General features: G+C 39.1%; 1 protein-coding gene and 1 long non-coding RNA gene across 7 annotated transcripts in view; one reads left to right on the top strand and one right to left on the bottom strand.

Moving 5' to 3' along the window:
* LOC106059563 (neuronal calcium sensor 2-like) overlaps positions 1 to 14,026 on the bottom strand; it is a 128,664-nt gene that overhangs the window by 11,763 nt on the left and 102,875 nt on the right. For 5 of the 6 annotated variants that reach the window (XM_013217213.2, XM_013217211.2, XM_013217216.2 and 2 more), the window contains one exon: positions 1,041 to 1,339. In XM_013217213.2, the coding sequence (XP_013072667.1) occupies positions 1,041 to 1,145 (105 nt within the window). In that variant the 5' untranslated portion in view covers positions 1,146 to 1,339. Of the gene's footprint in view, positions 1 to 1,040; positions 1,340 to 4,745; positions 5,078 to 14,026 lie in introns of those variants that run through there. The other variant, XM_013217215.2, reaches the window with a different exon arrangement.
* On the top strand, positions 4,203 to 13,590 carry LOC129926170 (uncharacterized). The gene is made up of 3 exons (XR_008777827.1): positions 4,203 to 4,492; positions 12,821 to 12,911; positions 13,494 to 13,590. It is a non-coding gene; the product is annotated as an uncharacterized LOC129926170 (long non-coding RNA).

The following is a 14,026-nucleotide window of genomic DNA, read 5'->3' as shown; positions in this document are numbered from 1 at the left end:
TTATCAGCCTGAAAATCTGCAATACTGTTGGAGCTGTCACAAGAAATGAAACACTGTCAAAGACGCTACTGAACGTGAACCATATATATATATATATTCATAAAGAACCGGAGTTGTAATTGTAACACTCTATCAATGTATAGCAGTTTGTCTTGATATCAACTCTCCTTCAGTACCGCCGCTAGTTCGTTGCCCATTTGATTTTAAATACGTTTAAGTCCTAGAGTGACAGTCTAAATACTTCTGTCTGTATTCAAATTATTTTCTGAAACGGAAGAATTTAGAAGGGTTGAGTCCGCAGTTTCAAACAGTGCACACAATTGATCACATACCTATATAAAAACAACAACCAATCAACACGTCCTTTACCTTGTACACCAGATACACCAGAGGCTAGCTATTTATAGCTTTTTCGTCAATAATGAAAATATCCAAACTTATCAAGTTTGGGGACCTACATAAGGAATACACTTAATCAAGTTTTGAGATAATAATAATTATTCATCTCAAGCCTAAAAATAATCCAGCTTACAAGGTGATATCAGTTCAAGACCCCACGCACATTTTATCACCTCTGCTTTAATGTAACCGCATCTAATGCTCAGTAATACTAAGCGATAAGTAAATAAGGTTTGTCAATGACAGATAGGTAGGTGTCTTTTTGCATGTGTACACAAATACAAAATTTAACCGTAATTTATTTGCGTATCTCCCCCCCCCCTTTTTTTTTTCTATCTCTCCGCCCACTACACAAAACTCATGACTGCTAGTCTAGCTACTGATCAATAAAGATTAGAAAGCTTACCTAACTGCCAATGGCAATGCAGTTCTTGAGCTGATCTTATTTATATACACACTATTGACACAGTGAGCAAGTAACTGTCTAGGTAACACACACTGCATGTTTCAACCTACACACTGACTGCTTGAAGCCTGCATATGGCTTAAACCCTACACATTGTTTGAACCCTACCCATTGACTGCTTGAACCCTACACATTGACACATTGGCTTGAACCCTACACATTGATAGCTACTCACCATGAATCCTTTGTACCACTGTTTAATTTCCTCTTTGTTAAACTTTGTGTTCTCCTGGAGGAACCTCAGATCATCCTTGGACAAATGGGACATACCCTTCCCCATGGCGGTCTGTTTCTGTTTCCTAACGAGGACGAAGTAGATGTAATCCTACACAGCAGGACTGTGTCTGACAGAGTACCTAGGGGACAGGTGTGGTCCTAGTAGCTCAGGCTTGAAAACAAGTTTATAGTTAAATATAGACTGGCCTCGGTGATGTGCTGTGAAGAATGCCACACTGCCACTCACCAAGCCCACTCCTGTGAAAGAAATGACAGACAAAATGACACAGTGAAAGCAGGTCGTATAAATGTAACACTTGCTTCATATAGCCTAAGCCTACTATTATATTATTGGATTTTCGGCACATCGGCACAATTTAGGTCGCATCGTGCCCTTAATCATAAGTTAATCCTTCAAGAATTACTTTCCTTAATAATTATATATCCGTTGTGCGCTAAATGTTATACAAATTGCAAATGAAGTACTAAAACAGTTTATTCACAATTCAAGTTGTAAAAATTTGAATAAGTTAGTAATAAAAATTTGATGTTAAATGTATGTGTTGGCTTAACATCTAACTTAGATCTGAGCAGTAACTATTATATTATGAAGTTCCAAACTAGTGTATGGGCGTATTCTATTTGATCATTGAAAGTCACTCGAGGTTTCAAGGTGTACAGCTCATCACTCTACCAACATGGCTCCCTCCACCCACGTAACATCTCCACCCACACTTGTGGACACATCACTGAAACGAAGGGCTTTTAAGTCACCGGCCCTACGATCATTTTCTGCCCATCGATCCACTTATTCAGAGCTTCAGACCCCAGTCGGACATCTTTAACTTATGATGAGAGTAGTACTTTTTGTTTTGCAGATGTTACCATCTGTTGTAAGAAAGAGAAAATACTGGACTGGAAGTTTTTGTTTTATTGTTTCCTCTTTGAAATGAACGAGAAACGGTCTTTTGTTTGAATGCTAGAAATTAGACAAGTATTTCTAGTTTGAGAAGCACTGCTTTAGCCACCGGATTCTCTTATCCCGAGCTTAGTTGGAGTCGAGAGATTGTCTATTTGACTTGAGGAGAGGGACAAACAAGGGAAATAAGCAGGATCTCGGTCGCACCACTGTCAACAATTGCCACTTTCCTAGCAGATCTAAGTATTACTGTTAAATGTGGTCATCTGTCGCTGATGATAAGACACAAGCGGTTGAGAAGACACACACAGCAGACACACATTCACAGTTTATCACGTCCGTTGTTTTGTCATCTTTATTTTAGTCAGTAAGTAGAACTTGGAGGGTAAAACAACAAATTAATGTCCAACATTTAGCGGGGAGTCTACTGCTAGATATATTCTGAAGTTAGATGTGTCTGTCGTCTTACCACTGGGTCAAGGTTATCCTCCTTTTCTTGTATACTTAAGACTCGCTATTTATAGCCTACCGGTAGAATATACTATATACTATAAGAGACTATTTATTGGAGACGAACAATTGAACAATAACTTTAAGTTTTAAAATCAGTGCACGCATGTTCACATATTGGCACATACAATGATACTGTTATGATGCGAGTTCTTTTATTATTGATGTTTGGTAAAAAAAAAAGTTCACCCTTTTAGACCATGCAGTCTATAGGTCAGATAATGTTAAGGTCATCTGTTTCTTTGGCCAACGGTTAACATGCAGGGTGTCATGTGGCCAGCACAACGATCAACCGCCTTTACTTTCCCCAACCAAATTCATGTACCCATTAGAGTTAGGTGGACTCAGGGACGCGTTAAAAAATCCAGATATTCAAAATCCAAGTAGTCGCCGAGATTCGAACCCAAAACCCCAGGTTCGGAAGCCAAGCGCTTAACAACTCAGCCACCGCACCCCCATGCTAACTTTGCAGCAATTTCTATGTGTGTTAATAAATCTACATTTGTACATTTTCTACAACACAATCCATTCGACTGTCTCCATTCTCCACAAAGTCTGACTCGCTCTTCAAGCTCTAGCTAACACTCAACAAGTTCTAACTAACACTAACATAATCAAGCCTTTACATACATTTTGGTTCATCCATACATTTTCACATGCACCTGTTCAAAATGGGCATCTCAAAACACGTCAATCCTTGACCATGCAGACACGTTCCTCTGGTTTCATCTGACAGTCACACACCCGTATGTTAGTACAACGATAGGAAATCTCTCTACCTAGCTAAAATACAATTAACTTTCTAGGCTTCAATAAATCTAATTGAAATAGTCTACGTCAACAAAAAAGTACACCCATGTAAACACACAAATACACACATGTAAACACAAATATACACACGTACACACATATACACACAAATATACACATGTAACCACAAATATACACACGTACACACATATACACACAAATATACACATGTAGACATAAATACACACATGTACACATAAATACACACAAGTACACATAAATACACACATGTACACATAAATACACACATGTACACATAAATACACACGTGTAGACATAAATATACACACTTGTGCACATGTATACACATGCATACATAAATATAAACACATGCACACAGATGTATACATACATATACACACATGTACCCCAAACAGGTATAAACACATGCACACATAAATACACAGATGTATACATACATATACACACATGTACCCCAAACATGTATATGTACTAGATATGTAGCTGGAGCGACAGCATATAGAAATATTTAAAGGACGCAATATTTCCAAAAAGACATAGGGGCGTGTCAGGTATTTGGATGTTAAATTACAGATACATGAATTTAGGATTTTAATTTCTGAGGTCGTATGCTTTTATTACAAGTTTGACTTAAAGACTTGCACACAATTTGTTTACTTACTAATGGACATGTACTTTTACTTATCCTACCCTTGAGTATCTTTTTTCAGTACATATCAACATACCAGTCTCTCTCTCTCTCTCTCTCTCTCTCTCTCTCTCCATTTAATTTTGTTTACGCTTTCATTTTCGCCTTCAACCCTAAGCTCAAGGGCCCATTCATAACTTTTGAGAGATAAGGAAGACCCTTCACATGATCCGCCACTGACTCATCTTTAGGCTCGCTTCCGTTTCTAAACAATGTCATCATGACAACTATCAGTCGTACGACCCCTTCACTAAACAGTTTAAAAGAGTACACTCAGTGATACCCAAACTACGGTCAGCGGGCCACATCCGGCTGTGCTAGAAATTACGTCTACAGTGTGTGAAACTTGCCTGTGCTCATTTACATTTAACATTTACATTTAACATTTACATTTAACATTTAACTCAACATTTTTTCCCCCTTTACGTAGCGGCCTGAGTGATGCTTGTCGGAAATTGATGTGGCCCCTCAGCCGATAAATGTTTTGTAACCACTGAGGAAGGTAGGCCTAAAACCATTCTATTGTGCTGTCAAACTGGTGAATGTAAGTGTTGAGTTCAGAGTGGGGGAATTCATTTAAAAATAACACGAGACATATTCTAAGCTGACAACACTATAAACAATCTTAGAATGGTAGGCTCAAAAGTAGAATAGACAAATAAACACATTACACATAGTTCAAACTAGTTGCAAAGTTGGACTAAAGGTATAAGGCCAGAGTGACAGTCTTAAAGACTAACTCCACAAATACTTACCTTTTGATAGTATTTATAATTATTTAGTTGTAACTGAAAGAACTGATACACATAAAGAACTAGATCCGTCTACATATCTTCTACTTTGTAGATATCTTGTAAACACGTTAGCCAATTAGCCAATGGATGAACTAGCTTTAGAAGGCTATCCACTAATTCTAATTGATGTCTTTCTGATCCAGACGTCTTTAGTTGTTAAACATCATACAATCGAGTAGCTCTTGACCTTTGACCTCGACTACACGAGAAGCAGTGCTTGACCTCGACCTGACCAGTGACAGCCTATAGTGATCGGTCAAGTGAGAGTCCTTCTATATATCGCCTGCCGCTATCAAGTTTCATGACCGCGAAAAGGATTAGGAGAAAAGCACATTAACACCCCATTCACAAACATACAATTATTCATAACTACACACACACACACAGTTATTCATAACTACACACACAATTATACATTACTCCACACATTTATATTTAAAAAAAAAAAAAAACACCCACACTTGCGATCCAGTCCCACTTTAGAAAGACACACCATACGAAGTGGGGGCAACAGACTAAGATGTTGAAATGTTTCTCTGTTGTGTGTGTGTGTGTACGTCACAATGAACTGTGTTGACATAAATATAGTTATGTCTGCATTTGATGTAGAGGCCAACATCTTTTACTGTAGTTAGTAACACTTTACGATTAGTAGCCTAGACCGCTAGCTAGTTTTTAACTTTTTGGATTCATTTACGGTTATGTAGTGAGTCGTGTGTCTAAATTACAATCTCCGTTTTACTTCGCAATGGGATATGTCATAGGTTACAGCTTGCACTTTTGTTTTACGGTGAATAGCTTCATATTATTGCAAACATGCCGATTATGTAATTATGCATGCTGCTAAAAATAAACATAATTGGAAATGGCGATAGGATGATACCATAGACATAAATAAATATAGACTGGCCGATTAAAGAGTTTTATGAAACGAAAATTTGTGACTTGCAATTTTGTGTACTTTATTATACAGCATTTATGAGCAGTATAAAAGTCAAGTATTCATATCTATTTCAGCAACACACCTATATATATTGTAAATAAGGAGGCAGTGTAGTTTTGCTTAATCTCTAAGAACGAAGATCATGCAATTTTTCATAATTCGGAAATCCGAATACAATAGATATACATGTTTTCAAGTTACATGAAGTTACTTCCTTCGGCCAGTCTATATTTATGTATGTCTATGGATGATACAATTAGAAAGGAAAAGAAAAAGCATTTCGCTTTCAAATTCTGTATTTTTTTTAAATGTGTTTTTAAATACTGAAGACAATTACAGTCACATATATAACAGAGCAGAAAATAAAAGGGGATGTCATGTTTGTTTCTTTGTTTTTTTATGTACACAAATGTCTAGATTTATGTCAGTGACTTCTCCATCTTCTAATTCGTTTTGGTCGTTTTGCCCTAGTTTTATTTTCATTGTTACTTCCCCTTTTGTCTCTTAATGAGCCCTGCAACAAATCTCCCAATGCTCACTCCATCTCTCTAAATGCTCTCCCCATCTCTCTAAATGCTCTCTCTATCTCTCCCTTGCAGCTGACAGCTATTCACGTAATTGACAACCGACATATCTTGATCCTGCCCGGATTCTCATTCAATTTATAAAGCCTCAGCACTCCACACACTCGTGAGGCTTCATCACCCACGCTTAACGTAGACCTGGATACAGGCATCACATGATTGTCTTCATAGCTAATCACAGAATCAAAATGTTCAACCTGGCACGTTAGAGGGAGGGGAGGAGAGATTAAAGAGTTGGAGAAGTGAGAGAGGGGGGAAGTGGTTGAGATGGAGAGAAGGAGACAGAGGAAGGAGAGAGACGAAGAGAGAGAGAGAGTGGGAGATAAAGAGAAAGGGAGAGAAAGTTGTAAAGAAGATAGAGGGAGAGTGTGAAGGAGACAGAGAAAGAGAGAACGATAGAGGAGAGAGATAGTGAAAGAAAGAGAGAAAGGACAAAGGAGTAACGAGACCCTAACCCCTTCTTCAATGTTGACCAATCTTTACACTTTACAGTTTACATGCAATGTTGTGACTATCATAAGAGTCTACATTACTCTACATTTTAGTATTGAATGACTTACTCTCAAGAGCTTTGAAAATTTAGACTGAATATTGAGCTGTAACGCAATTCTTTTACCAGAATCTACAATATTCAAAAAGTGTATACCAAGTTAAAGATAAACTATTTTCCATTCTTACATGCAGGGACGTAGCAATCATGGCGGTATAGCAACAGAAATAATCAGGCCCACGACCAATAAGGGCCCACAAGTTTATGAAACATGATGGAATTATGTACTTTACGTCTGCTACAATAACAGAATGAATTGTATTTTGTAAATTGTATTTGAATCAATTGTAATAACTTTATGGTTATATTCAAGCAAGTAGTTTCTTGGAAATACCATTTTGTAAATGTCATGATACTTACAATGGGTAATATGAATCAATTTCTTTTCTGTGCCATTGGAGAAGAGTCCCTTTTTCCATATAACAACACCACATTCTTGAACCCGGGCCCACGGGCACATTGCTAGGCTACTGCCTACATAGTCTTAATGTCTGTCGAGTCGGTGTATTGTGTTAAAAAATGTCGTCACAATGGTTTCGAGTTCAAACCCTGCCCGCTTGGATTCCCTGACGTCTTTGCAGGACGTCCAAAACAAACAAACAGACAGACAGACAACATTATTTTCATAGTGTCTATGTATAATGCAGTTCGTAAGTAAACTCTAGACCAGCCTAGAGCTTTGTGGAAGAATATTGAAAGAAGCTGGCTAGTGTGGTGTCAATTAATTAGCCCAACAAAGATGTCAGACCGCAGAACGTCACTAATCTTACTGTAAGGACAACACAAAGTCATCTTTCAGTCCACGGACAGCTCAACAAGTCCAGTGATTTGTAAGTGTGAGCGTGTCAGAGTAGCAGACTATGGGGTTAGGGAAAGGGGGGGGGGGAGGATATTCGATGTTTAGTTCCAGTTTGTTGATGTTGGCAAACACCGAGGCTGATCAAGTCGTTTGCTCAGACAGACCCATTTGGAGGGAGAGAGATTGTACTCAATCTGGTAACCCCCAAGAGGGTCTGTCTGCTGTTGATCCAAGTTCCGAGAAGACTTCGCGGTCACCACAACAGACAAGGAAAGAATAACACACCATGAAAACACGACAGTAACAGCAACCAAATGTGAAACCATTAGAGTACGTGAGACAATCAATGGAATAGAGATTTGTGGTGAATTTATTGGAACCAGTAACTCCAACAACAATGGAATGGGTTTTTTGATGAGTTTAAAACAACTTGTTTTGGAAAAAATACAACACATTTTTAGTTGAAAAGAAAAGAAACATGCAGAATTTAAAAAACAACAAAAGGGTAAGAACTCCTTCCTTAAAACTATATCTACCAATAATGTACAAGCTATTTCCCTTATTTGATATCAAACAATATAATAATTACCAATAATTATTTGACTAATTATTTTTGTTTATTGATTCATGCTTTGTTAGGTACAATAAATAATTGTTTAATTAAAGTATCAACTTGATCCACTGGCGGATCCAGAACTTTGGAGTGGGGGGGGGCGATTTTTTTCCAAACCCTAACCCTAACGCCCAGTAAACCCTAACCCTATGCATAAACGTGCGTGCAGCATATATATATTCGATACATGAGAATAAAATAAGACTGTTTCTCAATCTTCGGCGAAAATAAAATAGGAAAAAAAACAGTCATGTTGAGGCCTTTCTCTTGCACGCTTGAGGGTCTGGGAAAGCGCTGTAAGTTTCTTCAGTGGGTTTCGGGGCTTCGCCCCGACACCCAAAAGCGCTTTCTTGCATTTTTCACTGAAGAAATGCTTTCTCCTGACATCTACAGCTCATTATTTATCAGTGGGGTTCGGAGCGAAGCCCCGACGCAATAAGCGTTTTCTTGCATTTTTCACTGCAGAAACGCATTCTCCTGACATCTACAGCTCATTGTTTATCAGTGGGGTTCGGGGCGAAGCCCAGACGCAAAAAGCGTTTTCTTCCATTTTTCACGGCAGATACGCATTCTCCTGACATTTACAGCTTATTACTTATTAGTGGGGTTCGGGGCGAAGCCCCGACGCCAAAACCGTTTTCTTGCATTTTTCACTGCAGAAACGCATTCTCCTGACATCTACAGGTCATTGTTAATCAGTGGGGTTCGGGGCGAAGCCCCGACTCCAAAATCGTTTCCTTGCATTTTTCACGGCTGAAACGCATTTTTCTGACATCTACAGCTCATTATTTATTAGTGGGGTTCGGGGCGAAGCCCCGACTACAAAAGCGTTTTCTTGCATTCTTCACTGCAGAAACGCATTCTCCTGATATCTACAGCTTATTATTCATCAGTGAGGTTCGGGGCGAAGCCTCATCGCTAAAAGCGTTTTTTGGCATTCTTCACTGCTGTAACGCATTCTCCTGACCTACAGCTCATTATTCATTCTATTATAAAGGGCCTTTTGAATAATGTGGGAAAATATTCTAATATGAATTTATAGTCCCTTAATACATTGCAAATACAACCGATTTGTTCTTTGAAAAGATAAGATACCCAACATATTTAGATTAAGGCTTTGAGGATCGCCGCCGAAAAAAAAAATGTCGATTTATAATATTCAATAAAATGTAGTAAGCATATATTGTGAGTTATAGTCCTAAATTTATTTAAGTAGAAAAATATGAGATAGAGTAAGGTTGGAAAAAGTCGACTAGGAAAAGATTATCTGGTTTTTGAACTCATCTCAACCGTGACTGTTATATTGAAAAATTTCGTTTGAATTATAACTTTTCCAAAGCAAAGTCTTTCTTAAAATAGTTATGATAAATTCATGTGAAATTACACAAACTCTGTCTGGAAAGGGGAAGGGCGGTAAAATGAAAACGATTAATCCTCCCTCCTTTTTATAGTTTCTGCTAATGATTGCATTTTGCATTAAAGAGTAGAGGTTGGGCGACTCGATATAAGAATTTACTTTTTAGCATATATAAATTATATTAGTGACAGATTTTTTTTATTTTGTAATTTCTTACTATAATACAAAAAGAAAAAGTATTGGTTTGTCCGATGGGGGGGAAGGTGATTGCATGTATCGCACTTCCACCTGTTTATATTATATAGATATTCGACTAATTTTGTTCACATACTATGATTTCTACATAAAAGTAGGACCGCCCCCCCCACTCAAAGGGTTTAGATGGGAAGGGCAGTAGAGGTATTCGCTCCTCCCCTTCCAATCGGCCAAAGATGAACGACATAATATATAGACGTACTACAATACCAATAAAAAGTTTTAATCATATAGATATTTAATTGATTCTGTTACCAAGCTGTGATTTCTATAAATAAATAGGACCGCCCCCCCCCCACTCGAAAGTTTATGGTTGGGGGGGGGGGGCGGATTGATGCCATCGCCCCCTCCCGACCCTACCAAATCGGCCAAAATACTAGAAGGGGGGGGGCGAAATAATCTAAAAATAGGTTGAAATATAAATAATTAGTATATATTATTAACATAAGTAATAAATTCGTATACAAATTGTGTGAATTCTATACTAAAATTCGTCCCCCCCCCCCTTCGGGAGGGGGGGGGGTCGGCCGAGTGGGGGGGGGGGCGATCGCCCCTACCGCCCCCCCCCTGGATTCGCCAGTGACTTGATCGGAGAATGCGTGATGGAGAAATAGCGTTAACAATTATTTAAGGGGACTAAACCCAACAAATTCTGCCATAGCTTTAAATACAAAAGTTGTAGTCTCCCTTAATGCTATTAAACAAAATAATTAATTACAAGTAATTGTCTAATTGGTGACTTTTTAAAATTGTTTCATGTCTTGCGTATGAGAGAAAACAGCGTGTACACACTTTTTACAAGACGGACAGACAGAGTGAGTTGATATAAGATTGGTTCCCGGTCATTTCATTCCCGGTCACTTTTTCCCCGGTCACTTCATCCTCGGTCATTTCATCCCCGGTCACTTCATCCCCGATCACTTCATTCCCGGTCATTTCATCACCAATTAATTTTTTTTTAATTCATTGTTTAATTGTGCTGTTAAGGCTTTGACTTTAAACCCTCGTTTCATTTAATACATGTATATAAATAGGATTATGTTTCACCTCATCCCCAGTCACTTCATCACCCGGTCACTTCATCCCCTGTCATTTCATCCCTGGTCACTTCATCACCCGGTCACTTCATCACCTGAGATGAACTCCAATTGGTGACAAGGCAGGGAGACCTAGGTCTCCCGTAGTGCCCTGGTAAGGAACTCTGCTGTTTGGCGTAGTGCCTCGTAGCTTCCATACAAATTTAGTAAACCACTAGATACGTCCTCCCGCAGCTCGCGGAGCTGCGGACACTCTTGCAAGACGTGCGCCACCGTCTCTTCTGATTCCCCACAGTGTCGGCAACGGGCATCAAAATTTGGCCGGAACCGGGCGAAGTACGCACCTATGGGGCAGTGTCCCGTACGCCACTGCGCTATTGTTGTTTGTTCCGACCTTTTTAGCCTCCACCACGGGTCCTCTCGATTTGGGCGACGCATGTGCTGCCAGGATTTCAACCACTTTTCATGTACCCACTCTCGTATTACTGTCGTAGCCTGTTGGAACGTACTTGGCGATTCGAAAGCGGGCACGGCCAGCGCTCCTTCTCGTGCTAGAGCATCAGCCACGGCATTGCCCCTCACGCCGCAGTGCGAGGGCACCCACTGCATAACGATGACAGCTCCAATAAGCAGGCGGATGTTATTTGCGGCGCCTAATGCCTCTTCCACCAATTTGGACTTTCCCCCGAAGCCAGCCATGGCTTGGAGGCAGGACTGGGAATCGGTAACCATTACAACGGTAGTCGCAACGGTTATCTTTTCGCGCAGTTTTTGGAGCACGTGTTTTAGGGTATGCGAGGCCGCATGTGCCTGACAGCTTTTCAGGGTCCAGGTCTGGGTAACAGATATAGGCCCCATACCCAGCTCTTACGGGGTCCTTCATGACCGACCCGTCTGTGTAACAGTATATGGCATCGGCCGGGTAGGTCTTTAGTGTTTCCAATGCCATTTTTCGAAGTAGGTCCGGGTGTGTGTGTCTTTTTGTGGCCCCCTCCAACCCATGTATAGTGAAATTTATGGGAGGGATGGGCTGTCTCCTCCAGGGCGGGCACGTGCTTATCCGTCTACTTGGGACCCGGTCAGTGGAGAGGCCAGCTTGTGCACTCAAATTTGTAGCGCAGTGCATAAATGAGGTCCGTTTAATCCTATGTCCAAAGAAAATGTGGCTGGACAACGTACGAGAATGTGTCTGACCTCTCTCTTGAGATCCTGCTTAGAACAGCTGCTGATTGGGAAAAGTGGGGGGGGGGGGATTTGGTGACGTGAATTGTTAGAAGTGCAGTACGACCGAAAGTCAAGGACTGAGAGCGTGATAGGCGAGAGATACGGCTGGGGAAAGAGTACCAAACAGTGGACTTTCACCTGTTTACAAAGTTTATATCGACTTACTTTGTCTGGTAAAAACATTGTACATGCTTTTTCTCCAATTTCCCATTCTTGGATCAAATTAAGAGTTAGCGCAATTATTCATTAAACCTGCCAAGACATGAATCAATCAAACAATAAACCCATTAGTTGGTGATTAATTGTTTTGTTTGATATTGAAATAATGGGAATAAATGCTACTTAATGAAAGATGTGGATGTATATATGGATTTAATCCCCTAAAAATCGTTTTAACACGTTTTTTTCTCCCACTTCCCATTCTCGAATCAAGTCAAAATTTTGCAAAAATTATTCATATTCGATGGCAATACACGAATCAATCCCAAAATTACAACTAATTAATCATTTAGTACAAATTAATAAATTTAATGTTGTTGTTTTTTTTTTTTAGCAGAAAGTGAGCTATACCATTTAATGTTCAGATAAATTACAGTAGTTAGCAGTTCTTTCCATTAAATAAGCTTTGTTTTTAAAAAGTATTATTTTTTCTCTTGCTTGTTTTGTATTTCTAGTTAATGGATACCTAGGATTTGTGCCCAACTTAGAGACCGTAAGAAAGAACAATGGAATCATTCAAGTATGAAGGAGGTGACTCTAGGTCAGGTAAGATCATCGTGTAATCTAGAATAGCATTGGTAACGCTTGAGTGGGCTAGGTGAGGGTTCAAATGACTAAAATTTAAAATGTCAGGGGCGTGGCCGTGAAAGCGAAAAGGAAGAGATGCTTAGCCTAGATCAGTGTTTCCCAAACTGTGTTTCACAGAACCCCAGTGTTCCGCGTGGCCTGAATAGGAGTTCCATGAACTACTGTAACAATTAACTAGTAGGCCACCACGTGAATTAATCTCTCTAAACAAATAAGCAAAGTGTTCCGCTAAATATTCAGGATGTGAGAAGTGTTCCGTTAAGGAAAACGTTTGGGGAACACTGGCCTAGATCACCAAGAGAGAAACAAAAAGTACCTATGTGTTGAAGTATGTTAGTGATATAGAACCAGATAGCTCATCCAGTATCACGTGTACACTCTAGGGTGTCGTAGATTTGAATTTAAATTGATGCTCAAAATCAAAAGTGTTGTTTTTTTCTTAAATGAAATAAACTTAAAATTGTATTCATAAATATCCACAGACTTTCCATTGTAATATAGTAATAGTTTAAATAAGATTTGAACTCTTATAAATTGCAGACGTTCTATCAAACACGTAGTTCAACTCACTACCGGATCTAAATCTTAATATCAAGTCATGGATGCTAATAAGTGACATAAAATCTGCTCATTGGTTTTCCTGGCTGATTCAGGCAACTCGTTCCATTTTGTAATGGCACAAGGAAAGAAAAAACACGTGTACGAATTTATCCTAGCCTATGAAATAAGAAATGCTCCTTGTTGTTGAGTATTTTATTTGTTTTTTGTTGTTTTTTTTTGTATGTGTAAGTTATGTTCAGTGTCTTGTAAATTATTGCTATTGTTTTGTTTTTTTTACTTATTGAGTCTTAGAACTTTGAACTCACAAGAGCCTACATTGTGTCCCCATTAAGTCTCCACACCAGTCATCAGCTGTTTCTCTTCTGGTCTAAGCCTCCCCCATGCAGTTTAAAACTAAATGATTATATAATACTCATTAAATGACATCTTACTATCACATCATTCCACACTCCACGACAAGCATGATACCGACGACTGGTCGCTCATTATATGGTTAAAAAAATCAAAGGGGT

The sequence above is a fragment of the Biomphalaria glabrata genome, chromosome 5 (genome assembly GCF_947242115.1).
Source record: "Biomphalaria glabrata chromosome 5, xgBioGlab47.1, whole genome shotgun sequence".
NCBI lineage: Eukaryota > Metazoa > Mollusca > Gastropoda > Planorbidae > Biomphalaria > Biomphalaria glabrata.
Note: the sequence above shows the minus strand (reverse complement) of the source record. Positions and strands in the feature narration are given on the sequence as shown.